General features: G+C 40.4%; 2 protein-coding genes across 2 annotated transcripts in view; one reads left to right on the top strand and one right to left on the bottom strand.

The window, feature by feature from the left end:
• LOC309384234 (vomeronasal type-2 receptor 26-like) lies at positions 1-26,882 on the bottom strand (the record flags this gene model as incomplete). Its single annotated transcript, XM_081937475.1, has 6 exons — positions 1-905; positions 17,279-17,405; positions 18,265-18,492; positions 22,222-22,461; positions 24,740-24,791; positions 26,830-26,882. The coding sequence occupies 6 exons, from the start codon at positions 26,880-26,882 to the stop codon at positions 1-3; spliced, it is 1,605 nt and encodes a 534-aa protein (XP_081793601.1).
• Positions 1-27,833, top strand: part of LOC309382460 (vomeronasal type-2 receptor 26-like) — a gene marked incomplete at both ends in the record, with an annotated part of 254,659 nt that overhangs the window by 44,577 nt on the left and 182,249 nt on the right. The window lies entirely within an intron of this gene.

The raw sequence follows: 27,833 nt of genomic DNA on the forward strand, positions 1-27,833 counted from the left end.
TCAGTTTCCTATTTTTATTTTTAGATATTCCTTAGTGTTTAGATCTGGCCTGAGAATGATAATGTAGCACTTGGGGATGAAGATGCAGACCAGCAGACCAGCACTGGAGGCCAAGATGGAGAAGACCTGCACAGCCACCATGTATTTACCCTTAGTGCTGAGGTAGGTGGGCAGGAAGGAGACCCAGACACTGCAGAAGATCAGCATGCTGAAAGTAATCAGCTTGGCTTCATTGAAGGCCCCAGGGAGATTTCTGGCCAGGAAAGCAACAGTGAAGCAAATGGCAGCTAGGAAACCCATGTAGCCAAGGACAACATAAAATATAGCAACAGCTCCTTCATTGCATTGAAGGATGATCTCTCCATGCTGGGAATGGAGATCAGAGTCAGGGAAGGGGGGAGAAACTCCCAGCCATGTGGCACAGATGAAAATTTGAACACTAGAACAAGAAAGAATGATGGAGTTGGCCAAGCTCTTCCCCAACCATCTTCTCATACTGTTCCCTGGTTTTGTAGCCAGAAATGCAAGTACCACTGTGATTGTTTTGGCCAACACAGAAGACACAGCTGCTGAGAACACAATGCTGAACACTGTTTGTCGGAGAAGACAGGTGGCTTTCCTTGGTCGGCCAATGAAGAAAAAGGAGGACAAAAAGCAGAGCATGAGGAAGACCAGGAGTATGTAGGAGAGGTCCCGGTTGTTGGCTTTGACAATGGGAGTTTCTAGATATTTAAGGAATATCATTAAAACAAGGCCTGTGGTTAGGAATAAGAATAAGGCAAAGGAGACCAGGATGATGCCTAGATGTTCTTCATAGGACAGGAAGGTTATTCTTTTGGGGATACATTCATCTCGGTTCTCATTTGGATATTGATCATCTGGGCATTTGGTGCATTTTTCAGTATCTGAGAAAAAAGAAAGAAATATCTCTTTTATACCTCTTCTCACATTTAAGAAATATCGTCTTTGGATAACAGATGATATTGAGGGAAAGGAAACTCATAGCAAATGGTAGAGAAAGAGAAATATCTGGCACTGCAATCTTTCTTCACTAAGACAATCCATCACATCCCAACCTGGATTTATCTTACCCAATCCCAATACGAGAAAGAAGAACCAGATCTCCAAAAATTAAGGAGGATGGAGGCCTGCTGGCATTCAAGGGGGAACATATTCCATAGGGCAGGAGTTGCAACAGAAAATTCTGGCTTCCAAGGACCCATTAGAGGCCAATGTTTTATGAAAGGATCTGGAGTGGGCTTATTATACTGCTCTGGTATGATAATCAGACATCCTCAGGGAGAGGAAGTCCTACTGCTATCTTGGTTCTTTGCAAGGTTGGACTTTAAAGTGAATAAAATTGCACTTGGAAAGACACTGGGAGCCTGTGGAACTCATACAATAGAGGTAAATACAGGAAAATCCCACAATGCTCATGCCATTGCATTCTGGATCATTTGTATATTCTAAGCAGTCTTCAAGAGCATCTTTGCAGTAGTTCAAACAGGAAGTGAAAAAGGCAGGAACAAGACCCCTGGTCCAGTGAAGAGAAGCAGTAATACACAATATACATTGTTTTCTTGGTACTGCTCTGAATGAATCCAGCACCTTTTCTTCTGGTGTAACCCACCTTCCTGAGTGGAGATGGTCCCCTCTGGACAAGCAATGCAATCATAGCAGCAAATTGGCTCTCCTTCCCGCTCCTGCTTGAAGAATCCTGGTCGACAATTTTCTACACATTTGGACTGAGGTAGAGACTAAGCAGAAAAACAAGGAATGTCAAAGAAAATATGTTAGAACTAACCTTCCATGATAAATAGAGGTAGACATGAACATTACCTGAGTAACCTCTGAATTTCACTTAGGTAAATAAGAAATCTCTAACTAATTCCAAATGGTTATAAGAGATAGAACTACTAGCAGATTCTTTCTTTAGTTCCGCCCTTTTGCTTCTGACATATTAGATTGTAATGAAGAATTTTCTACTTAATAAAATATTGAAGGGGTGGAATTGAGAAAAGTTTTAGGCATTGTTGCATCCAGTGGGTTTCTTCTCATTGCCATATTAACATGCATTCCTGCATTCTCCATTTATCTATTATTTTAAAGTATGAAATATTCATATTAACTTTCAGAATAAGATTTATTCTGATTTATTAGGTTTTTTCAAATTTTTATTAGGTTTATTAAAACAGAATAAAACTTTGATAAAGAAATATCTAGGACCTTGAAAGATGGGGGGAGAGGTTTGGGAGGGGGGCTATATACGGTATAAACTTGCAAAGCCACTCCCCTTTAAAAGTAGTTCAAAAAAAGTCCACAAATGAAGATACAAAGGAAAAAATCACTACAAATTAGAGCTGTCAATTGGAAAGAAAATGTTCTTTCTTAATATATTTATTTCTTCACTCATTTGGCTGCCATACTAGTAAAATAATTCTAAAACTTACTGCCAAGTTTCTAGAGCCACACTGAGATAAGAAGCCAAAGGCCAAATCTAACTAATATTTCCTTACTTCAAATACCAGGAGGTATATTTCTTTGGACCAAAATTATGTTTCAGTGCGATGATTCTCTAAATCAGAGCATTACATAACCAGTCAGTATGATTTCATATAAACTGAATGTCTTGGATTTCCTAAGAATACAAAGCCTTTTGTTCTACCCCAGTGCTACTTGAGAACAAGTGAACCTGAGTCTATGAGCACCACACTCAAGGCCTCAGCAACTGATGGCCTCTCTCACCAGTTTTATGGAGATTCTAAATTGCAAAGGGACATAAAAGGGCCATGATCTGCATCCTAAAGAATCATTACTCAGCATCACATGTTGGACATGGCTGAATCAGTTTAAAACAGTGTTCCATATTATAGCATCTGAAAGACATCTCAAGGCTGAGAAGCAGTCTAAGAAAATAATAATGATATGAGTCCCTAATTTCAATTCTCAGCAAAGGTCACCTTCATTGGTGACTAGCTTAGCTCATTTGAAATGGAGGCTAAGGTTTTGGAAACCAAAGAAAAGACAAAACTATTTTCCCCACCTTGTTCAGCAACTTTACTTGTGAAAGAGTATTTTGGTTGATAACAAGTTTCTCTCTTTCAAAACTCCCCAGTTGATCTTGGATGTAATTCAAGTTGGGGAGAAAAATGCAGCTGATGATGTTCAGATCACCTGCTATATCTCTATTCTCATCCAAGTATAATTTAAAGTGGGAAAGATTGCAAAAACCACTCTTCTCCAGAAAGGGGTGGAACTAGAATGGAAACATTCGGGAATTTTTTAAAGCAGAAACCTTGATTTCTAACCCCACATGATGTTTTCACATTCAAATCTTTCTTCTAGAGTTGTCTGTTTGCACACACACTTAGCTGGGAGAACAAGTGTTGACACTATTTTCAAAAATGGAAAAGAAAGCTTCAGGAAAAATTCTCAACCATATGTTGACAAAATGAATAATCTACTAAATTTCTCAATTGCAGGAAACATTCTACAGCTGGTCAGAAATAAGGGTTCCTTGGTGCTCTCTGAGCCTGCTTGTTTTCTTGCAGGCATTTCATAACCCAAACTAGGTAATATCATCAGTGCTAGTCAGGAGTGGGATTTACTCTCAGTTTATATTCTAGTGTCTTGCCCTGTCAGTGTGGTGGGAGTGCTCTTTAGTAGTACTGTTTGCTGTTGGCTTCTTTGACAGTTTTTTGATTTTGGAATTGTTTACATGATTGTTAGTCTGATCTTAATCTTGGAGTAAATCTATGTTGATCTGGGTACCGATTGCTGGTGGAGAAATGCTTGGGTCTTTTTATCCCCTTTTTGGCTTGTTGATTGCCCCTTTTACATTGTCTATAGCAGGGCTGTCAAACTCCCAGCCCTCGGGCCAGATGCGTCTTTCGCTGGCACTCCACACCCAGTTTAGCAAAGGGGGAAAATGTCCTGATTCATCATGTGATGCCACCATGAAAATATGAGTTTGACACCCCTGGTCCATGGGTGAAATTCAGCAGGTTTTAATAGTGGAAATTTTGAGTAGTTTGGAGAACCAGCAAATGCCACCTCTGGCTGGCCCCAGAGTGCGGTAGGAATGGAGATTTTGCAGTATCCTTCTCCTGGAGTGGAGGGGGAATGGAAATTTTGCAATATCTTTCCCCTGCTATACCTACCAAGCCACGCCCACAGAACCGGTAGTAAAAAAAATTGAATTTCACCACTACCCTGGTCTATAGATATGGTTAATATCTTTGTGTCTATTGATGGCTAATTTGTAAGAGTGTCAGACTTCTAGAAATTCCCTGGTGTGTTTGGACTTGGCTTGGTCTAAGATGGTCACATTTTCCCAATTCTATGGTTATGTCCCTCTATATTCTGTGAAATTAAAGAGTTTTTGTCATGTTTTCTAACTGCTAGTTGGTGTTCATGGATGCTTTCTGCCAGCCTTCTGCCTATTTGTCCTACATAGTGGTTGTAGCAGTCATCACATTGTATGTTGTAGATGATTCCTGTTTTTTTTCTTCTGGGGTTGCTGAGTCTTTTGGTTCACCTGGGACGTTTTGAAGGGCTTTAATTGCACAAAAATTGGGCACCTTTAGTGAAGGATACTGAAAGAATAAACAAACAAGGAAATGAGTCACTTTGGTCTACAGGAGCTGAAAATCAGGAGCCTGGGAGCACCTTTTCCAACTAAAAGAATCTTTGTTGGAGAAGGGAAGATAGAACACTCTTTTAATAACTGAAAACAACTCTTCTAAAAACTGTAAACCTTAAGTCTTGTTCACCATTATTGCACAGTATTGGGCATGGAAAAATGGACAGTTACAAGAGAGGAGATTCTGACTAATCGAGAGGAAAAGCATTGTAAAAAGAGGAGGAGTTTTAGAGCTGAGCCAATAAAGCAGAGTTTTTCAGTCTCCACTGATCTGTCTTAATGTCAAGACCAAGCAGCCATCAGTGAAAACATCTTTAACGGGGACTCCTGCAGAGAGAAGGCATTGGGCTAGATGGTCTCAGGATCTCCTTCAAATTTAAGAATGTAACATTCTACAATGGTAATAACAAACGCATACTTACAGGAATTTATTTAAAAAGTGCATACATTCTTTTTAAAAACATTGGTAGGGTACAATACCAAATATTTATCTATCTATCAAGGTGCCTGCTCTTTGGAATATTAACCCTTGAGAGAGATTAGATTGGCCACACCTGTTGTTCTTTTATAGCCAAAAGAGTTTGAGATGGTTCCCCTTCCCCTCTCTTTTCGATTCCTGCTCAGAAGGAACTACCGCATTTTTCGGAGTATAAGATGCACCTTTTTTTCCTCAAAAAAGAGGCTGAAAATCTGGGTACATCTTATACACTGAGTACAGCATTTTTTGCCTCCTAAAACTCCACCCCTTCACCAAAATGGACGTGCATAGCCTCTAGGAAGCTTTTAGAATGCTCCTGGGGGCTGAGGAGGCCAGAAATGAGTAAAAAAATGGGCCGTTTTGGGGAGGCTTGCAGAATGCAAAACTTTTTTTTAAATTGCCTCTTCAAATCCTTGGTGCGTCTTATACTCCGGTGCGTCTTATACTATGAAAAATACGGGTCAGTCTGCTGGATACTTGTTGAGATCTCATACCTGCCATGGCTGCAGCCTTGGGGTTTCTAAAATCTCTGTATCTTTCTTCCTTCTCCTCTTGAATCTGGAAGAATATGCAGCATTCAAGGAATGTGCCAGAGTCTTAGCAATACTATAAAAATGAAGGTCTTGACTGATCTGGTATCTGTTTCCTTTCTCTTGGGTCTCTTCAGTCTCCAGTGGTGCTTTCATGGAGCATCTTCTCCGGCCTTTGATAGAAAAGGCGTGGTGTGAAAACAAACAACGAAAATAATGACGTGACATTTTACGTTCCACTATAAGATCAAATTCTCTTGTCCTTTTTTTCCTCTGATAAACAAAAAACCAAATGCTATGGACATATTTGTAATATTTTTGTTTTTCTATTCTCAATTCCAAAAATGTTGAGATGATCCAGACTTTCCCCTCAATGGGTCCTGGCAAGTCTTTAAGTGCTAAATGAAAAGGATAAAATCCATTATAGATGCTAGAAAATTTTGTAAAGAAAACAAAGATATTGACTTGTCTCCACTTAGAGATGGCAACCCTGATGGGTTGTATAGGTGTTTTTGCTGTGAATCGTAGTAATATAACAGCACATATCCCATTCCTGACAAGTATAGGAGTCAAACCCATCATGGAATTATCTCCCTCTTCTGTGTCTGAAAGAAATAGCCCAATTAAGGTCCATCTGAAATGGAGGAGCAATTGGACAATTGCTGGGTAGTGGATCCCCTCTTTGGGGGCCAACCGGTAGAAAAAGGGAAATTGACTTTTATCACTCAGAGCCTGTGAAGCAGTAGCATAACCGATCTGAAAAAGTAGTGAAGAATGCTATGTTATATTTGGGCTAAGAAGAAGTAGAAAATATTAGCTTTCAATAAATCCAACTTAGCTCTCATCAATGTATTAGAATAGTTTGTTATTATTGCTATTGTTACTGCCCCTTCAAATGGCAGACATTTTTTTCATTATTTGAGGAAGTTGGATATAACTTTCCTACAAGAAACAAATATCAAAACAGAACTTATAAATTTTTGATTAATAAAAGATTGGGAGAATAATTTATCTCAGCATGAGCAAAAAAGATAAATGGAGTAGTTGTATAGGTATGTGTAACAATAGAAATGGACTTAAATGGTATAAAACATTAGTGGTTCAACTTTACATTCCAATGGAACATAAAGTGATTTTTAAGAATAAAAAATAAAAAAATGTCCCAGAGAACACTTCTCACGTATAAAGCTTAGAATTTACTTGGGGGATGGAATGGATGAATTTCTTCAATACTCAACAGAACATCATGTAAGAGGATAAAAGTTTCTCAAAGTAAACTACTACCAGGTTTTTTTGAGCTGATGGACAATATAATCCATAAAAATGGACTGTTAGAGCATATACAGTACCTTTTCATTTTCAAGAATTGACATGGAATAGATTTATAAGAATTTAGCTAACCATGTCTTTAAAACAAACACTGTACAAAGTAGCTCTTGAATTCCATAGAGACAATATGGTTGGATCTATCATTCACCCACCACTACTACACTCACTTTATCAGATAGAGAAACACACACACAAACCTGTGGGACTTTGTAGGTGCCTGCTAATGTTGACATCTGGATGGAAATGTCACTGTCAGCTGCATCAAGAAGAACCAAAAGGTTCTCCTTCTTTCCACAGCTGTAGTTGGGAACATTGGCTTCTCCAGAAGAGAGGGTGTCCAATAAAGCATTTGAAGTGTGAAGGGTGCTCAAATAGTTGTCATAGATGTTGTATCCAAGTGTGAGATTTTTCAGAAGCTGGGGATCCTTGTTGACCACTTGAATGGCGTAAATGAATTGTAGGGTTCTTACCAGATCATAAACTAATTTGCTGTAAAAAAAAAAAAAAGCAAGTCATTTTCATCCTTATCAAAATATTTTTTTCATTTATTCATTTTTGTTCCATAAGCTTAGTAGAAGCCTTTCGAAAACCAAAGACAAATGATAACCACCATCACCATTTAATTTTTCTGAGTGTTGAGAAGTTGGGATGGGAGATAATCCTCCACCAGGATTAAGAATCACAAGTAGAACATTATTTTTATTAGTACTGATTTTCATTTGTCCGATAACCAGGATTCAAAATTATTCAATCATTAAAATAGAACCATCAGAAAGGCAACAATATGGATTAATTAATGGGACAGTAAAGCAATTCTAAAAACAATTCATCCTTTAGTTCTATCAGGAGCAGTAATTTAATATGAGCAGTGGCAACTGCAACCCTTTTAATAACTACATGAAATACAAAGCAGTATTCAAGCTATGAATTCAGGAATTAAAGAGGAGGGCAAGATCCTCTGGATTTTTGTGTCTCTTTCTCAGGGTCCTTTAGGGATTCTTCTGGTCCATACTTGCATTTGAGTCTTTAGCACAAGCTAAAACAAAAGGAGAAGCCTTATAAATCAAAATAATCCAAGAGGTTATATGTAAGGTGACCAACCGTCCTCCTTTAGGGAGGACAATCCTTCTTTTGTAAGTTCTGTCCTCCCTCGAAAAGTGTCCTCCTACATGCCCTCCTTTTCGATATTTGAAGACTAATCTGTTGAGCGTTATGTGACATATTTGTATTTGACATGACAATTCGTCAAGACTCGGTATAGTGCGGTATAAGACGCGATTATGAGACGCATGCGCTCCGCACGGGAGACCTTGAGAGAGAACGCCGTGTGCAAGTGGCTTTGTTTACTTCTTACCGAAACACAACACGGCACATACGCACGCAGTGGACTCACGGCACATCGGCAATTGAATGACTCACGGTAATTATTTCTTTCTCAGTGAATATTCAATTATTCAGAGGTAAGTACAATTCACGTTTTATTAAACAGTTTTTAATGGTGTTTTTTTTTTACTTCATCGCAAGTATATTGAACAGATATTGAATCTTGTGTTGAATTTTTATCTAAAGAAATGCTAGACATTAAAATAGACGACAATTGTCTCTTTGAAGAAATTAGAAGACTGAATGTATATTTAAATTCTGAAAAATTAAAACAATGGGAAAATCAATACGTTGAAATTGATAAAAGATGGGTGGTTATTTTCAGCCATTTAAAAAATGAACATATTCCATGTGAAAATTTATTTATACTTGTTCAATTTACGTTGTGCTGCCCTGGAACTAATTTAGCAGCAGTTGAAAGAGTTTTTTCAATTGCCAATGATTTTTGGACACATGAGAAATCGAGATTGAATGTTGATACTCTAGCTGCAGCACTTGCCGTAAAATTCAATATGAAGGATATTTCTTGTTCAGATATTTCCAATATATTGTTAGAAGATGATACATTGACAAAAAATATTAATTCAATGGAAAAGTACTCATTTAAATAATAATTAACAGGCATGTAAGTATAATTACAATATAAAATGTTGCAAATGTTTTTATTATGCATATATCATATTTTAGTGTATTATTGTTGCAATGAATAAAATATTTCTTTTATTTACGATATATTTTTCCCAATTTATTTGTCCTCCTTTTCATTGTAAAAAAGTTGGTCACCTTAGCATTTTGGACAATAGAACATGTTTTGTCCTCCTTTTCATTGTAAAAAAGTTGGTCACCTTATTATATGTGTTTTGCAACATAGGAATAAGTAGAAAAAAGGAAGCGGGCAGGAAACAGACTGTTAGAAATGTGATGAAGGGAGTGCAATTCCACTACACTGAATGACATACCGTGGAGAAGAAATATAAGGAGCACCATTGAACTGCAATGGCTGATGTGAAATGAGTGTTGCAGTAAGAAATACACTCATAAGATAGTCTCCTGGACTGCAATAGCTACTTGGATTTCGTCTGTTCTGCTGCTCCGAAGTCAGGGGACATTTGAGTTTGAGTTTCCCAGAGTTTCTGCTGGTCAGCACAAGCAGCACCATCACAAGCAGAAGCAGGAGGCCCATTTCTCGTTAAGCTGAATCAGCACTTTTCTGTTTCCAAACAACAAGACAGGTTAGAAAAATTCAAGTCACAAGATGGAAATGCCAGTGGCTTTCCTGATTCAGATAAACCAAGCCTGGCATGGAAAGGAAAGAAACATACATTCAGCATCATAGACATTGTCTAAATTTGGAGCAAAGCATCCAGCATCACAAGAGGCATTTATCCTTTGCAAGGTCCCTACCTTGTTTCCATTGGATGTTCACATCAAAGGCAATCATTGGAGAAATAGCAGAAGAATTGAGAAGCAAATTCTCTGGGGATCCTGAACTTCTTCCAAGGCTTCATGAAGAGCGAGGCAGCTGGTAAATAGCATGAGAGTGAAAAATCACAAAAACAGTCTAGGCCTCTAGGGGCAGCGTTCTGCAGTATTAGAAACAGAATAGAGCTGGACAACCGGTAAATGCAACTTCTGACTGGCCTTGCCCCCATCTATTCTCTGCCTCCCAAGTCCCAGCTCATTGTGAGGAAATGAGGATTTTGTAGTATCCTTCCCCTGGAGTGGGGAGGGAATGGAAATTTTACAATATCCTTCCTCTCTCACACTCACTAAGCCATGCCCACAAAACTGGTAGTAAAAAAACAAAAAAGGAATCCCACCACCGATCTAGTCCAGTCCCTTGCTCAAGCAGGAGACCCTATACCATTTCAGCCAAGTGACTGTCCAATCTCTTCTTAAAAACCTCCAGCACCCACAACATCTGAAGGCAAGCTGTTCCACTGATTAATTCTTCTCACTGTTAGGAAGTTTCTCCTTAATTCCAGGTTGCTTCTCTCCTTGATTGCTTTCAAGCCATTATTTCTTGTCCTGCTCTCTCTGCTGCTTTAGAAAATAAGTTGAACCCCCCCCCCCTTTGTGGCAACCACTCAAATTCTGGAATTCTGCTATCATGTCACCCTGAGTCCTTCTAGCCATATCCAATTCCTGCAACTATTCTTCCTATGTTTTAGTATGCAGGCCTTTAATCAACTCTGTTCTACAAGGGCCTTCAATGAAGCCAAGCTGATCACCTTCAGCATGCTGGTCTTTTGCCGTGTCTGGGTGACTTTTGTGCCCACATACCTGAGCACCAAAGGGAAATATATGGCGGCTGTTCAGGTCTTCTCCATCCTGGCCTCTAGTGCTGGCCTGCTGTGCTGCATCTTCATCCCCAACTGCTACATAATCATTCTGAGGCCAAACCTGAATACAAAAGAACATCTTACAACCAAAAGAACTGTTGAAAAAATGAGGCAGAGCAATTTTGACTCTCAACATATCCCAACAGGCAAAACCTAGGAAACAGTCCAATCTTTTCTCTATACATAAGAGGACCAACAATGTTGGTTGAAATAAATAATGGACATCTGGAAGATAGGATTGTGAGGAAAATGAGTTCTTGGAGGAGGGGGAGTATGCTACCCACTATAAATATTGAAGGGATTCTTTGGGCAAGTGTGGCAACCTCATTTCTCAGTACATTTTACCAAAACTGCTATGGTGATGAAAATGATATGTTTCATTTTGCTTAAACAACAACTCTTTCTTAAAGATAGTATCAGCAGATGAGAAATAACCCGAGTCTTGCTAATTATGACTATTCATGCTTACATGATCTATTAAACATGTATATGTATTTGTCATATTTTCCTGAAATGTATACTTATGAGGACATCATTTTTTCTGGATGGAAATTCCTCCAGTGTACACTGAATAAAAAATAACTGCACTGAGCCTTGATTATTGATTTGGGGGCAAGGGTGGTGATTCCTGCCTTTGATTTCACCCAACCTGGTATGAAAAGTGAGATTCACAATCTTTCAGCTTTGATTGTGGACAAAAGCTGCTGCCCACATCTTGAATGAGTATTGTGAAACTGATCCCATGTCCCTTCCCACCTCCACATAATGGCACCATTTGGGAGTGTGTATATGGCAACTGTCTGCATCTAAAAGACTATTTTGGCTAGGGAGGTTTGTTGAATATATTTGGTCCCTTCCATTCCAATTCTTAGCCACTCCTGGCCAGAGGTGGGTTCCTCCCGGTCCTGTCTGGTATGCTAGAAGAGGTAGTGAAAATCTGGCATACCTGACAGGGCCGGTAGTAAAAATTGTGGCGTGGCCATGCCACCAAACCTGTTCTCCCATTAGGAGCTTCATCAGAAGCTTTTTCTTAAAAGTTTTTTCCCCTTGCCAGTTCAGGCAAAGGGGGGAAAGCTTTAAAAAGTGTTTGTGTGTGTATGAGAGGGGGGGGAGGGGGGGAGAAAGGATGGGAGGGAGGGAGGGAAGGGAGAAAGAAAAAAAGAAAGAAAGAAAGAAAGAAAGAAAGAAAAAGAAAGAAGGAAGGAAGGAAGGAAGGAAGGAAGGAAGGAAGGAAGGAAGGAAACTCAAGGGAGATTCAGCAAAGGAGAAAAACAAATGCTGTCGTTTAAATCAGAACTGGGCATGCCTGCCTGTCCACAAGTCTTAAAGCTGCAAACTTTGGAGTCCTACTTTAAATTGAAATGCTTCTTTGGGGGGGGGGGGAGAAAGAAAGGAAGAACAGCAATTTAGGTCTAGAAGGCTACTCAGAGGTCATCTAGTTCAACCCCCTGCTGCAGCAGGAAACCTTACATTGTTTGGATTATTTTGGTGCCTCTAACAGAGAGGAAAATTGCCATAAAGGAGAAGGAGTTTACTAGGACAAGACCGCCATGCAGAGGAAGGCAGAGGAAGGTCATGGGATCCCTTTTGCGACTTTCTGACAAGCAAAGTTCAGGTTTGGTCACCACGATGTAGAAAAAATGTGGAGACTCTAGAAAGAGTGCAGAGAAGAGCAATAAAGATGATTAGGGGACTGGAGACTAAAACATATGAAGAACGGTTGCAGGAACTGGGTATGTCTAGCTTAAGAGAAAGAAGGACTAGAGGAGACATGATAGCAGTGTTCCAATATCTCAGGGGTTGCCACAAAGAAGAGGGAGTCAAACTATTTTCCAAAGCACCTGGGGGTATAACAAGAAGCAATGGGTGGAAACTAATCAAGAAGAGAAGCAACTTAGAACTGAGAAGAAATTTCCTGACAGTTAAAACAATTAATCAGTGGAACAACTTGCCTCCAGAAGTTGTGAATGCTCCAACACTGGAAGTCTTTAAGAAGATGTTGGATAATCATTTGTCTGAGGTGGTGTAGGGTTTCCTGCCTAAGCAGGGGGTTGGACTAGAAGACTTCCAAGGTCCCTTCCAACTCTGTTTTTCTATTCTAAATATGTTCCCAGCCTGTTTTAAAGAGGCACTCATCAATAATCCATTACTGGACCTTACCGTCCTGGACAATTTTCATCCAGTCTCTCCAAATCCCCTAAGCCACAAAGATGATTAGGGGACTGGAGACTAAAACATATGAAGAAGAACGGTTGCAGGAACTGGGTATGTTTAGCTTAAGAGAAAGAAGGACTAGGGGAGACATGATAGCAGTGTTCCAATATCTCAGGGGTTGCCACAAAGAAGAGGGAATCAAACTATTCTCCAAGGCACCTGAGGGTAGAACAAGAAGCAATGGGTGGAAACTAATCAAGGAGAGAAGCAACTTAGAACTGAGGAGAAATTTCCTGACAATTAGAACAATTAATCGGTGGAACAGCTTGCCTCCAGAAGTTGTGAATGCCCCAACACTGGAAGTCTTTAAGAAGATGTTGGATAGCCATTTGCCTGAAACGGTATAGGGTTTCCTGCCTAGGCAGGGGGTTGGACTAGAAGACCTCCAAGGTCCCTTCCAACTCTACTATTGTATTGTATTGTATATGTGCATAGTGTGCATGTTTTTACATGTAGGAATGAGTGTGCACGTGACTGAGATAGGGCAGAAAATAAAACATTTAAGAATTGAACAGAAGCACCAGCTCCTCCATTTTCTTTTGAGTAAATAGACTTGATTCCTGATTGCTTGAGAGAGAGGACAAAGGAACTGCTCAAAACAGTTTGGTAGTTGTGAATGCCCCAACACTGGAAGTCTTTAAGAAGATGTTGGATAGCCATCTGTCTGAAATGGTATAGGGTTTCCTTCCTAGGCAGGGGGTTGGACTAGAAGACCTCCAAGGTCCCTTCCAACTCTACTATTGTATTATTGTATTATTATAAATAACTCACTAATCTCACCACTAAAATATCTGGCCAGTCTCACAAATAAAACTGTTTTGTAATTATTAAGATCCACCAGATGGCTAGAAGAAAGTAAATTTACACACAGACACAGACACACACACTTGGATATTCAAAGTTTTAAAGAGTTTATTGGTGAATAAATGACCCTTGAATTTTACTTTTGCATTGCATCCATTTTTCTCCTATTGTTACCTGAAAATCAGGCACTCTGAATTTGGCATGGAGCTAATTAAATCTATTATAATGAATATGAGAGGCAAAAAAAGCACTATTAGCCTTTGCAAATGTCACATTTTACCCCAACCAACAATACAAATCACAGCAAAATAAAAAAAAACATTTATTAAAATGAGGGAGGTGTCAAGTCTTTTGATAGTGCACAAAAAGAAATGATACATATATTTAGTTTGTGTGAAACATCAGAAAGCAACTAATCAAAAATAGAAAATGACTACATGTGAGCATTGAATAGATAACATTGATTACAGATTCTTCAAATGGTAAATTTACAGGTTACATCATGCTCCTTCCCAGGTGGATAGGTATGTTACTTAAAACTTGCAACTTTATTCAAGAACTTTCAAAATATTCTCTCTATAGTTTAGTGGCTGAAAAGGTTAGTTCACACAAATTATAAAAAATGTCCTTGATTCAGAAGAAAAATGTGATTTCCTAAAGGAAAAAAATTGCCATATTAAAATGCTAATATGTCCTTACTTAAAAGCTGGTAATGAAACTCAAAATTCCAGGTAATACTGCCTGACATAGAAAGATAAAAACATGGAAATTGGGCTTAAGCAGGAGATCACTTTAAAAAGTAGTCAGAGAAATCAGGTTTTCCCATGAGAAGTACCTAATTATGAATTAAAATATTAGGTCCCCAGATATAATACATCCCCAGAACATCCATGAGAATCAGCTTTCTACTTCACTTCTCAACATCAGTTGTTGCTTTGTATTCAAATCTGGCCTCAGCACAATGATGTAACACTTAGGGATGAAGATGCAACCCAGCAGCCCAGCACTGGAAGCCAAGATGGAGAAGACCTGCACAGCCACCATGTATTTCCCTTTGGTGCTCAGATAGGTGGGCACAAAGGAGACCCAGACACTGCAGAAGACCAGCATGCTGAAGGTAATCAGCTTGGTTTCATTGAAGGACCCAGGCAAATTCCTGGCCAGGAAAGCCACTGTGAAGCAGACAGCGGCCAGAAAGCTCATATAGCCAAGGGCGATATAAAACATAGCAGCAGAGCCTTCATGGCACTGCAAAACAATCTCTCTAGGCTGGGAGTTCATGTCAGAATCAGGAAATGAAGGATAGATTCCTAACCAAGTGAAACAAATGACAACCTGGACAATGGAACAAGAAATGATGATGGTGTTGGCCAGACTCTTGCCCAGATATTTCCTCACTCCATTTCCTGGCTTTGTGGCCAGGAAGGCCAGCACCACCGTGATTGTTTTGGCCAAGACAGAAGACACAGCAATTGAGAAGATGATGTTGAAGACTGTTTGTCGGAGAATGCAGGTGGCTTTCCTTGGCCGACCAATGAAGAGGAATGAGGTCAAGAAGGAAATCAGAATGGAGACCAGTAGAATATAGGAGAGATCCCGGTTGTTGGCTTTTACTATGGGAGTTTCTTGGAATTTAATGAAGATTCCCAAGACAAAGATTGCAGTTAAGATTAGGAATAGGGCAAAGGTAGTAAGGATGATTCCCAAATTCTCTTGAAGGGACAAAAATGTGATATTTTTGGCAATACATTGATCTCGCTTCTTATTCTGATATTGATTTTCTGGACATCTGATGCAGTAGATGGCATCTGCAAAGGACAAATGTAAAATCTGCCATGAATTTATAGGATAGATGTTACATTAATGAACATGTGCTTGCATTGGTAAATGTCCAAAGTGAAAAAATGTAGCTATATTAAGAAGGGAGAAAATCTGAGGGGCGTGTTGGTTGACTTGACAAGTACCTCCATTTTTCTCCTATTTTTTTTCCATTTCTTGGACTATAGGAAACAAAAGGGGTGAAGGACAACCATCTTTCTCATGCAGTCTCTAATAAGGGGACACAGTGGCTCAGTGGTTAAGATGCTGAGCTTGTTGATCAGAAAGGTTGGCAGTTCGGCAGTTCAAATCCCTAGTGCTGTGTAACGGAGTGAGCTCCTTTTACTTGTCCCAGCTTCTGCCAACCTAGCATTTGAAAGCATGTAAAAATGCAAGTAGAAAAATAGAAACCACCTTTGGTGGGGAAAGTAACAGTGTTCCGTGCACCTTCATTGTTCAGCCACATGATCACGGAGATGTCTTGGACAGCGCTGGCTCTTCAGCTTTGAAACAGAGATGAGCACCTCCCCCTAGAGTCGGGAATGACTAGCACGCATGTGCAAGGGGAACCTTTACCTTTAAGATCTCTAATGGACTTGAGCTGGGCAACCTGTAAGGGTTGGAATATTTCTGTTCCATTTATCCACCAAAACCCAATGGTTAATTATTTAAAAAGGCAAGACAAAGATATTTGATTTGACTTTTCCCTGTCATAACTACAATATGGAATGGTTCCTCACCAGTAGTAATGCATTCACCCAAACAGCTATTCCACGGCTGTTTGCCTACTTCTTGGATATCTTGGAGGAAGATCTTGGAGGTTAGGCAGAAATGAAGCTATCCTGGAAATAACCCATAATAACAGACTAGAATTTATGGGAGTTGGCTTTCATTCTCCTGGATGGAAATTTTCATACTATAGAAGCAACATCACAATCTTTGATAAGATGAAGCAACAAACTACTTCCTGTCATTTCCACTGATGTTTCACAAAGCTATAGAAGTATCTCCTTAGCTGCTTGGTTTCCTCTATATCTCAAAATCACATTCTAACGGATTCTGGCACATTATTGCTACACATCCTTTGTTAAAATAGTCATTGTAGTTAAATAAATACTATATGCCTTGGGCCCAAATCATCATCATCTTTTAATGACCCCATAATCCCTTGAGGGGTGGAGTCTGGGCAACTGAATAGAGTTAGCAGAGTGTTTAATGGCCAGATGCCCATCCTGTTGCCAATGTGGAATTTTGTTCAGAATTGTGCTCAGAGAGAGAAACATCTGCCTCTACCAGGGTTGGATTGCTGCCAGCACTACTGTGGGTTAGGTGCATGCAAAAAATGGGCATGTGTGCATTTACACATAAATAGACCTGTGCATGCACAAAATGTTAAAAAATGCAAAAAAAAAAAAAAAAACCCTAAATTTGTACAATGAAAATTGTTCTGCATGCACAGAACCAAAAATCAAGATAGTGCTGCCATAGCAGAACCGGTTCAGGGATGTGGCAGGCCTGGGTCACTGCTGGTTCCAGGCCCCCAAACCACTACTGGTTCGGCTGAACTAGTCCAAACCAGTAGGAACCCACCACTGGCCTTTACCTAGGATCGAACTCATAGCTTCCGGCTTGTGAGGTGAGAGCTCCATGTCTAGGCCACCACACCACGTCTTTGGCCCAAATACCCAGATTCAAAACATCTTCATCGAAAGCACTGCATTGATTTCCACTCACTCACCTTCTTGGGTAGAAATCCTCCCTTCTGCACAGGGGGCACAGTTGTAGCAGCAATTTGGTTTCCCCTCCTGGACCACCTTGAAATATCCATGCTGACAAGATTCCACACATTGGGAGTATGGCAATGTCTGAAAGTGAACAGAATTGGCATTCAGAAGCATCTGCAATCATCAGCTATGAAATGAGACATAGAGTTGGAAGGGGTCAATAAACTAGGCATGTGCTAAACAGATTAGAAATGGAACATTCTGTTTTTCCTCCAGGCCAAACTATGGCGGTGGCCGTTCCAGGCATGTCCAACAATTGTCAGGAAAGTTATTCTTGAAACTGGCAGTGGATTGTGACAATCAAACATGCTTCCATTTTAGAAATTGACATGGAAAAAATGGGAATTCTGGAATTCTGCATGATAAATTTTGCACACATTTTCCACCAAATATCCAGTTATAGCAGTGGTGGGTTCCTACCGGTTCAGCCCAGTTCAGTCAAACCAGTAGTGACATGCCAGCCTGGGTCACAGAACCAGCAGCAACCCAGACTGGCCACACCTCCGAACCAGTACCCCGGTCACCACAGTCACTGTCAGCATCTTGTTTTTGAGTTCTGCACATGCACAGGACAATTTCTATTGAACTGCACACAAAGCATGCCCACCTGTGAACTGGCAGTAATGCCAGCTAGAACCCACCCCTGAGCTATAGCAGCAACCTCTTGAATGTCAAAATGAACATAGGCAACTCAAGTGATTTTGCTTCTCTCTCTCCTCTTAAATCTTGCCTGCATTTTCCTACACCCCCATGTCACATCCTCCGATATTATTGGAACAGAACCCTTCTATACTTCACAAAACTCCTCCATTGCTATTGCTGAATTAAAAAGACCACATCTCTGAAGCCTGTCTCTGAAGGCACTCAGCCTGATGCATAGTTTGGCAAGGGAGGGGACACTTATGGAGATAATGATAAAAGCGATGGGAGATTTTCCCACCTGGTTCTGTCCATGGTGCCTCATGATGGCTTCCTTGTTGATGCTGAATTTCACTCCTGCAGATCCTTCTCTTGCTAGACTCCCAAGTTTCACATGAGTGCCTGACTTATTATGGAAACCCACCCAACTCACAAGGTCAAAGTCAGCCATCAAATCTCCATTCCCATCCAAATACATTCCTTGCATGGTGTTGTTGTAGATCTGGGGATTCTTCAGGAAATGGTGGAGCTACAGAATGTGAGGAAAGGAAGATTTTAGAAGAATGGAATCTGCGACATCAAGTTGGTATACAGAGATAGGGGGAATTTGATTTTTTGAACTGCTGCAGAGGTGGTATTCAGCAGGTTCTGACCAGTTCTGGAGAACCAGTAGCATAAATTTTGAGTAATTTGGAGAACTAGTAAATACCACCTCTGACTGGCCCCACCCCTATTTATTCTCTGCCTCCCAAGTCCCAGCTGATGGGAAGGAAATGGGGATTTTGCAGTAACCTTCCATTGGAGTGGGGTGGGAATGGAGATTTTACAGTATCCTCCCCCTGCCATGCCCACAAAGCAACACCCACCATTCCATGGTACGCCCACCAAGCCATGCCCACACAACTGGTAGTAAAATTTTTTGAATCCCAGCACTGAACTGTAGCTTGTATTCTTATCAGGACAATTCCCATAGGTTTGTCCTTAAGGTGCTAATAGGGAATATATTCTTCACAGAATCTGGCATCCCAACTCCCCTTTATTCCTGTTTTATTGTTTATTTCTCTCTTTGGTCCTCTCGAAGGTAAGTAGACAGAAGAAGGGCCAAAGGTCACCTGTAAAGGATCACCTATGAATATGCTTACTTACATCCCTTGATGCCTATGCATTAGTTTCCCCATCTTCTCTGATAAGTATCAATAGGGTCATATCCTTTTGTCTGTAGGGGTGTGTCTCAATATTAGCGAGCCCCTATTTGCTCATCAAGCTCCTATTGTGAGCTGTGGTGGTGCAGTGGTTAGAATGCAGTACTGCAGATTACTTCTGCTGACTGCTGGCTGCCTGCATTTCAGCAATTCGAATCTCACCAGGCTCAAGGTTGACTCAGTCTCCCATCCTTCCCAGGTTGGTAAAATGAGGACCCAGATTGTTGGGGGCAATATGCTGACTCTGCAAACTGCTCAGAGAGGGCTATAAAGCACTGTAAAGTCTAAGTGCTATTGCTATCAAACAACAAACACTGCAATGCGCCTTGATTATTTATTTTGGATCCTGTGTTTTGCTTCCACAAGAGAGAAGATGTAGAAGACACAGTATCAGTTCGGATATTTCAGTCCTGGAAATATTAATTGATATTAGAAATTTGGAAAGCAAAACATCAATGGTTGTAATCAGCTGTTCCATGTGCTATTATCTGAAGGAAAGCTTAAAATATCAAGTAAGGAGTGACTAATATATTGATTTGGGCACTTTTTGGGTGCCCCTACAAGGATGTACCCTGACAATCATACAGTGTTGCATTGGATTGTAATATACTGGGAGAGAATCTAAATCCTTTTTCTAAGTGGAAATTCTAGATTCTGAAGAAAGAAAAATGTGGGAATGTTGTAGTGGTGTGTGTGTGACAATATCAGCAAGGAACAATTTGCTGTTTGGCACTGTGGGAGATCAAATGGTAAAAGAAGGATGAACCAAGGGATTTCATGAAAAAATATGATTCATTAAAGCAATTTCTCTCAATATATTTCACATTTCTCAGAGACGGTGTCATGCCTGGAGGCCATCTTTAGTTTTTAGTGAAGGGAGATAGGCTAGTCAAGCAATTCCATGACAAATACCCTGCTAAGCCAAAGGGTCCCCCTCCGGGGGGAGGGGAGGTGGTTAGGCTCTTGATTTTAACCCCCTGTGTTATTTTCATTACAGGACACAATCTTCTGATGGGGGGGTGCTGCCTGTCAGGCCTGTCAGCCATCTTTAGCATTGGGCTGTCAGATTTAATGCTGCCACATTTAATGCTGTGGGGAATTTGGAGGGGATATTACATAGAGTGGGATAGATATAGTCAAAACAACATTTCTTTCTCAGAGAGTCAAGGACATCTTGCCCTGCACCTGGAGGGGTGTAGTTGGGAGGCGTCTCCAGTTGGGACGGTGCCTGATTGGGCCCTGTGATGGACATATGGGTGCTGGGCAGGGACTTGGACTTTCATTTAGGTGGAGAAAACCTGGAAGCTTTCAGATTTGGGTTTTTCCAGATGTGCCAATATGACATCTCTAATAAAATGGAACTTTGAGGAACCTCAAGCCTTGGAGTCTTCTTTCGTAAGGTTCTCACTTGGAACCCTGACATTGGGTTTTGTGATGTTCACCATCTATACGTCACATTTAGCAATAAACATGAAACATGTAGGAATACGAATAGGTATTTCTATTCCATGGGAATACCTGCCATGGTTGGATCTTTTCAACTTCCAGCCTAGTTTTTCTCTTCATTATGGTCCTTTGGGATTCGGATGAATAGGCCGCATTTAAGGCATGTGCCACAATCTGGATGGCATTGTAAGTTAAGGAGCTATCTAGAGAAAAGATCTTGTCAACCTTCTCTTGAGGTAGACTCCCCATGTTCTTTCCCTCTATGCATCTTGTCCAGCCTTTCACAGACAAGGCAGTCTTCCCATATGAACAGTGAAATTTTTTAAGGATAAATGCTTTGATTAAAAAATAGAAATCTCTGAAATCTTCAGATTTGGTCCTTTGGCTGGTCTGGATACGAAAAGAAAAAATACTACGGGTGTATTTTAAAGAGAAAGTGTTGTATGATAATTCAATGGAGAGATCCCACAAAGCGGTTGTGATCCAAACTTTTCCTATGACAGGTTTTTTCACAAAGTTCAATATGATTTCTACAAACACTTCTCCTTCTACAAATGTAAATTCTGCATAGTAAACAAAGACATTGATTTGGTGCCACGTTTTGAAAATAGAAATCAGATCATTGAAGTTCTCAGTATCTAGCAATGTGAGTTGTGAAAAAGCAGCACAAATGCCATTCTGGGCCAGCACAGAATTGAAAGTCCTAATGAAATGTTCTCCATTATCAGTGTCTGCAGCAAGGAGGCCAATGAACGTCCACCGAAAATATAGTAGCAGTTTAACAATTCCCAGGTTCTGAGCACCTTCTTTGGGGATGGTCCGGTAAAAGAAAGGTAATTGAGTTTTATCCCTAAGGAACGGTGAAATAAAAGTGTAGCTGATCTGGGGGAAAAAAAAGATGGTTTGTGTTTGATTTTAGGATTTTACAAAGTCAAAGTGTTAGATCATAGGCGGAAAAAGGAGTCAGAGCATAGACAGTGACTAAAAATGAGCTACATTCAAAGGAACTACATTGCACTGATCTGATAATATCTGATTGTATATAAAGAAGATCAGTGTTTCCCAGGTATTTTATCAGGCAAGGTATTATGAGGAGGATGCATGAGTCTTTATAGAAGAGTAGGATGTGATATTTGAGGGATTGCCACAAAGAAGTGGGGGGGGGGGAGTGTCAACCTATTTTCCAAAACAAATTTCCAAATTTAAGAAGCAATGGAAGGAAACTAATCAAGGAGAGAAGCAACCTAGGACTAAAGAGAAGTTTTCTGACAGAACAATTAATCAGTGGAACAGCTTGTCTTCAAAAGTTGTGGGTGCTCTAACACTGTAGGTTTTTAAGAAGACATCCATTTGTCTAAAATGGTACAGGGTCTACTGTTTGAGCAGGGGGTGGACTAGAAGACATCCAAGATCCGTTCCAACTCCGTTATTCTGTTAAAATTAGAGCTGTAGTTTTGATGGTCCCTTTGTCCACAAGGACACAATCTCAGCTCGTGAAAGATGAAATAAAGAAAGATTGCTCATCTTAACTCATGCTTAAGATTTTTAAGAAGGAAAACTCCTTGAAAAGCTCTGGAGTAAATATGGAGAGGCATTTGTCTGCTCTATACCTGTGGGATTTTGTAGATGCCCAATATGGCAGACATTGGGATGGCTATGTCAGAATTGGTCTCTTCCAGGAGAACCAGCATGTTTCTCTTCCTTCTACAGCTATAGTTGGGAACATTGGCCTCCCCAGTCAAAAGCAAATCCAACAGACCATCCAATGTCAATCTTCTGTCTCGAAAGTTGTCATGGAGGTTGTAGCCCAGGGTGTGGTTGGGTAAGAGGAAGGGATCTTTATTGATTTCCTGAATAGCAAAAAGGAAGGACAGAATTTTCCAGTACATCACAATTGCTTTCCTGAAAAGATATGTACATTATGCTATGATGTTATATTCAACAAAAAGTAATACGTTTCTTCTGTCCTAATATAACTGTACAAAGTCTTTGACCAAATTCTTCATCTCAGCATCTACTTTTTAAAAGCCAAAGCAGAAGCTCCCTAGAAAATCTGTGCATTGTTGTCACTTGCTCTCTCTCTCTTTCAACCTCAAACTGCAAAGTCAAAAAATATCCCAGGAAAAGTGAACCGGTTCTGAAAATGTAGCTCAGAAACCTGCATGGACCTCTCCATGTATGGACCTCTCCAAGCCAAAGAATGTTCTTTCTGCATCAACTCAGGAAGCTCAGACTGCCCAAGGAGCTGCTGATTCTAGTTCTGCAGAGGAATTATTGAGTTTGTCATCTGCACCGCTATAACTGTCTGGTTTGGTTCTGCAACCCAACAACACAGACACTTGACTTCAAAGGATAATTAGAACTGCAGAAAAAAACAATTGCTACCAACCTGCCTTCCGTGGAGGACCTGTATACTGCACAAGTCAAAAAGAGAGCTGTGAAAATATTTACAGACTCCTCACATCCTGGACATAAATTGTTTCAACTTCTACCCTCAAAATGATGTTGTAGGGCACTGCACACCAGAACAACTAGACCTAAGTTTTTCTCCGAATGCCATCACTCTGCTAAACAACTAATTCCCACAACACTGTCAAATTATTTACTAAGACTGTATTACTATTATTCTTCTCATCCTTCCTATCTCCTCTCACTTATGACTATAACCTTGTTGCTTGTATCTCTATGATTTAAATTGTTTTATTTGTTTCCTGGTACAATTTGATTGCTTATTTAGTAACCTGTGACTATCGCTAAGTGTTGTATCTTATGATGAATGTATTTTTTTTCTTTTATGTACACTGAGAGCATATGCACCAAAGACAAATTCCTTGTGTTTCCAATCACACTTGGCCAATACAGAAGAAGGAAAGAAGAATGTAAGAACCAGAATGTAGGAATTCACTCAAAGAACTATAATACACATTATATGTGCATAGTGTGCATGTTTTTATATGTAGGAATGGGTATGCACATGACTGAGATAGGGCAGAAAATAAAACATTTACAAATTGAACAGAAGCACCAGCTCCTCCATTTTAGCTTGAGTAAATAGTCTTGATCCCTGATTGCTTGAGGGAGAGGACAAAGGAACTGCTCAAAGCACTTTGGTATCAGTAAAACTGGAGGTGAGTCAAGAAGGAGCATCTTAGGATGACCATTCCCACATTGAGGAAACAATAAATGGATGCTGATCTGGCAGTGGTGAGGTTAAAGAAATCCATAGACTTTGAGGAAAGCCATGCTGGAGCATCTAGGAGAATGTCTCGAGGTGCCTGAGCTGATGGCAGATGTCTCGGAATTTCTTCCAGAACTTTCCTTCTGGAAGATACAGATCTGTCTTCTAGGAAAACTCAGAAAAGAAGTCAGCCTTTTCTCTCAGCTGGGATTGACCAGGACTGACAAGCTAGAGCCTTCTGTCCTTTTCTTTGATAGACAAGCTGAAACCATGATCATGAACTCCCAAGCCTTGAAAGATCAAAGCACATTGTCTGCATAGAGATCAGTTTGACATAAGGATGCTGAGCATTAAAGCTTGCTTTTGTGTTATCTGCTGAATGTATTGCACGTCATATAGTTTGTATACAAATGTACTGAAATCTAACTTATTCCCCCTCCCCCCATTTTTCTCAAAGGCAATATAAGAACAACATTCAACATTTTGCGACTTACTCATTAGCCTCTGTAGAAGGACTCAAACTGAAATTGTGCAGCTGTAATTGTCGAATATTTGTTGCAGAGAAGAGCCCACCAATGAGATGGTCTCCTGGCCTGTAATAATTGAGTGGATCTCTTGCATCCCTCCCCAAAGTCAAGAAGCACTGGGTGCCCAGCATCCCACAGACTGCCTGGGGCAACCAAAGCTCCAACAGAAGCAGAAACAGTGGGTTCATTTCTGGTTTAGCTGAAGGAATCCCTTGCCTTACATCTGATCTCAGAATCAGCAGAGCAGAAGAGTTTGGAGATGTTGAAAGCAGATAGCAGCAAGACTGACTTTTCTAATACAGTATGAAATCCAAAGAGGAGTTCCCAAATGATGGAAATATAGGCCAGTACAACAGCAGACCTCCTGGTGTCCATGAAGTGCAGTCTAGCTTCTCAGGGTCACAAGACAATTTATGCACTTACTTTTATGATATCAAACACTACTATGTGTTGCTCCTGAGTCTGTTGATCTTCTCTAGAGATCCAGGGGAATAAGAAAACTCTTGACATTTACCTTGAAGGCAAGGAAGAAATCACTATCATTCTAATAATTATCTGAGAAGTAGGAGCTTCTCAGTCCTCCCTGCAGGGTGAGCTGGGATCCAGCTGGAGAAGTCCTGATGTAACTCAATGTAATGGATTCCCAGAAAGCATCCAAGATCAAATTGTCCTGGGAACATTCTGTTTAGTTGATTTCCAATTGGTTTTCTTTCATGATATTATATATGACAGATTTATTGTATGATGTTGTGGTTTTGATATGGTGAAATTGATACTATTACCTTTTTATTTTGGACTTTTGAACTAAATGATGTTAATGCTGCCTTTGACTTACTGTGCATTCTTTAATGTTCAGACCTTTATGTTATAGGATGGATGCTTTATTTATATAGTGAGTTGCCATACACATGTCTGGAGTTGAATGAACATAAATCAAATAAATACCCATCTATTCACCCACACATCCATTACACCTCTTTTTCCCTGGAAGAGTCAAAGTGTCAAGGTAATGATTTGAGAACTGACCACCTGCTATGATGATGTAATACTGGGAATGAGTTGGCAAGGTGTTTTGGCTGATATCACTTTAAGAGCCGGTAATAAGAAGAGGCCCTGTTGAGATCTCTCTCTCTCTCTCTCTCTCTGTGTGCTTCCATGCTGTAATTGCTGATTGCTGTTAGTTTGAGGTCTGATTAAAGTATGTGTATGTATATATTCTTTGTAGATAAAACTACTATTTCAATACAACCTCTGTTTACTGTATTTGCTTCTGGGTTGTCTCACATAGTCACACGGTGTGCACTCTGACACAAAGAAAAAAGGAGTTTCCAAGAATCTTCTCCCTTGCAATAAAATCTCAAAGGCAGATGCTCAATATAAAACATCTCTGGTTCTCGTACTGATTCAATGGATGGAGGAATCTCTCTGAACCCCTCTGCCAAAATGAAATCTGATGTGTAGGTTCTCTGGGTCATAAGTACTTTGTTTCCATAAGTGTCTACTGCAAATCACAGTGATAAAGTAATGGCCTGGGCATCATGGTATCATCATACAACTCTGGCCTTTTGTATTTGCATCTTGAGATCAGACCCAAGGTTTGCATGGTGATATCATGAGAAACTTTTTGTTAGTCTGCCCCATGCCTCTTTCCCATATATCTGCAGGAGTAGAAGGCAGAAGCAAGTGGTAAATACTAATTGTGTGATACAAACTTCTCTTCTTATATATTTTCAGGCGATGGTAAGAACCAAAACTGTTTCATTGCATGCTTTGTCATGCTGGTCTTATTGTGGTTAGGAATGAATTAGTTTTTATGGGATTCCAAAATCCTGGGTATTCTAGATATGGTAAGCTGTGGAACAATCAGCTGCTAAACTGAGAGAAGAAACCATTGTTTTGTCTTCTGTGTTTTTGGTGCTGTCTGTACCTTGAGCACTTCAGCCTCTTCAGGAGACTATTGAATTATAACTTCCAGGATTTCTCAACACTGGTCAGGCTGCCTGGGAGCAATGAAAGCTGTGATTCAGCAGCCCGTGGAAGGCCAGAGACTTTCCGTCAGTATATTGAATTTAGTAGCTTGAACAGTAACATGTACAACAGACCAGAACACATAGTTATAGTTGATTAGTTAGAGCAGGGGTATTAAACTGGTGTCCCATGGGTCAGATGCATCACGTGCAGGCCACACCCACCCCAGCCCTTCAAATGGGGAAAATGTCGTGAAATGCCACCTGATGGCAACGTGGCACAGCGAATTTGACATCCATGAGTTAGATTCCTGACTCATGCATGGAGCAGCTGTTTTTAGTGGTTTTGTCTTAAATCACCCTGGACCCTGCTCCAACTGACTGGTGTTTATTCCCACAATCCTCAATTTTACTTGATGCTTGAGAATAGATCCAATGGCTAATTCTCAGGTTTAATTTATGCCTTTTCTTTGTGCTCAGAGAGCCCTCAATATATGACTAGCCAAGAATCCCTGTGTATCCTTCACATTGGCCTAGCAGATTTACTTGATGATGTCCAGATGCAGGATGAGAATGCAGTTGTGCTGTCCTGATTCCATTATTAGTGGAGACCATGGTGGTCAGCAAGGGTGGGTTTCCGCTCGCATTACTGCTGGTTCGGTGCGCGCAGAATTAGCACACATGCACAGTTGCATGTCAATAGGTCTGAACATTAAAAATGTGAAAAGAAATACCGCGGAGACCGGGGAACCAGTTCGGGGATGTGGAGAGCCTGCCGTCCCTACCGGTTTGACAACCCAGTTGCCATTTCCACTACCGGTTCACCCGAACTGGTGTGAACTGGTAGCAACCCACCTCTGGTAGTCAGGAAAGACTCGCTTACTTAGAGAATGGTTCAGAAGGAGGGGTTTGGATGTGAATGAGCTCAGCACTTCTCTGCTGTTCATGAATGCAGCCCTTTTTTCAGTCTTTCCATGATCTCTCCACCTCAAGAAGCGAGCTCATGATGCAGGGTGATATTCAGCTGGTTTGGACTGGTTCGGGTAGTGGCAACCTGCAAGTGGGCCGGCCCACCCGGCCCACACATTTTATTGGAGTTGGGCAGCTGTAATAAATTTAAATAAATAAAATACTCAACCAGACCAAATAGGTTGGAGTAAATGTGTCTTCTGACCTCACAGAACTAACCGAGATAATCTTCTATGCTCATGTTCTGGATAGAATTGCCTTACTTCTGTGATACATCAGTAACAAACCATTTTGGCAGAGGAATTGTGGGAGAGTTCCAGATTTGGAGCCAAATTCTACTTTCTTAATAGATCATCTCACTGAGCCGTGGTGGCACAGTGGTTAGAATGAAGTATTGCAGGCTAATTCTGCCAACTGGCAGGAGTCTGATTCTCACCGGTTCAAGGTATATTCAGCCTTCCATTCTTCCGAGGTTGGTAAAATGAAGACCCAGATTGTTGGAGGGGCGGGGGCAATATGCTGATTCTATAAACCACTTAGAGAGGGCTATAAAACACTGTGAAGTGGTATATACGTCTAAG

This window comes from Natrix helvetica, assembly GCF_964273705.1.
Source record: "Natrix helvetica genome assembly, chromosome: 1".
Lineage (NCBI taxonomy): Eukaryota > Metazoa > Chordata > Lepidosauria > Squamata > Natricidae > Natrix > Natrix helvetica.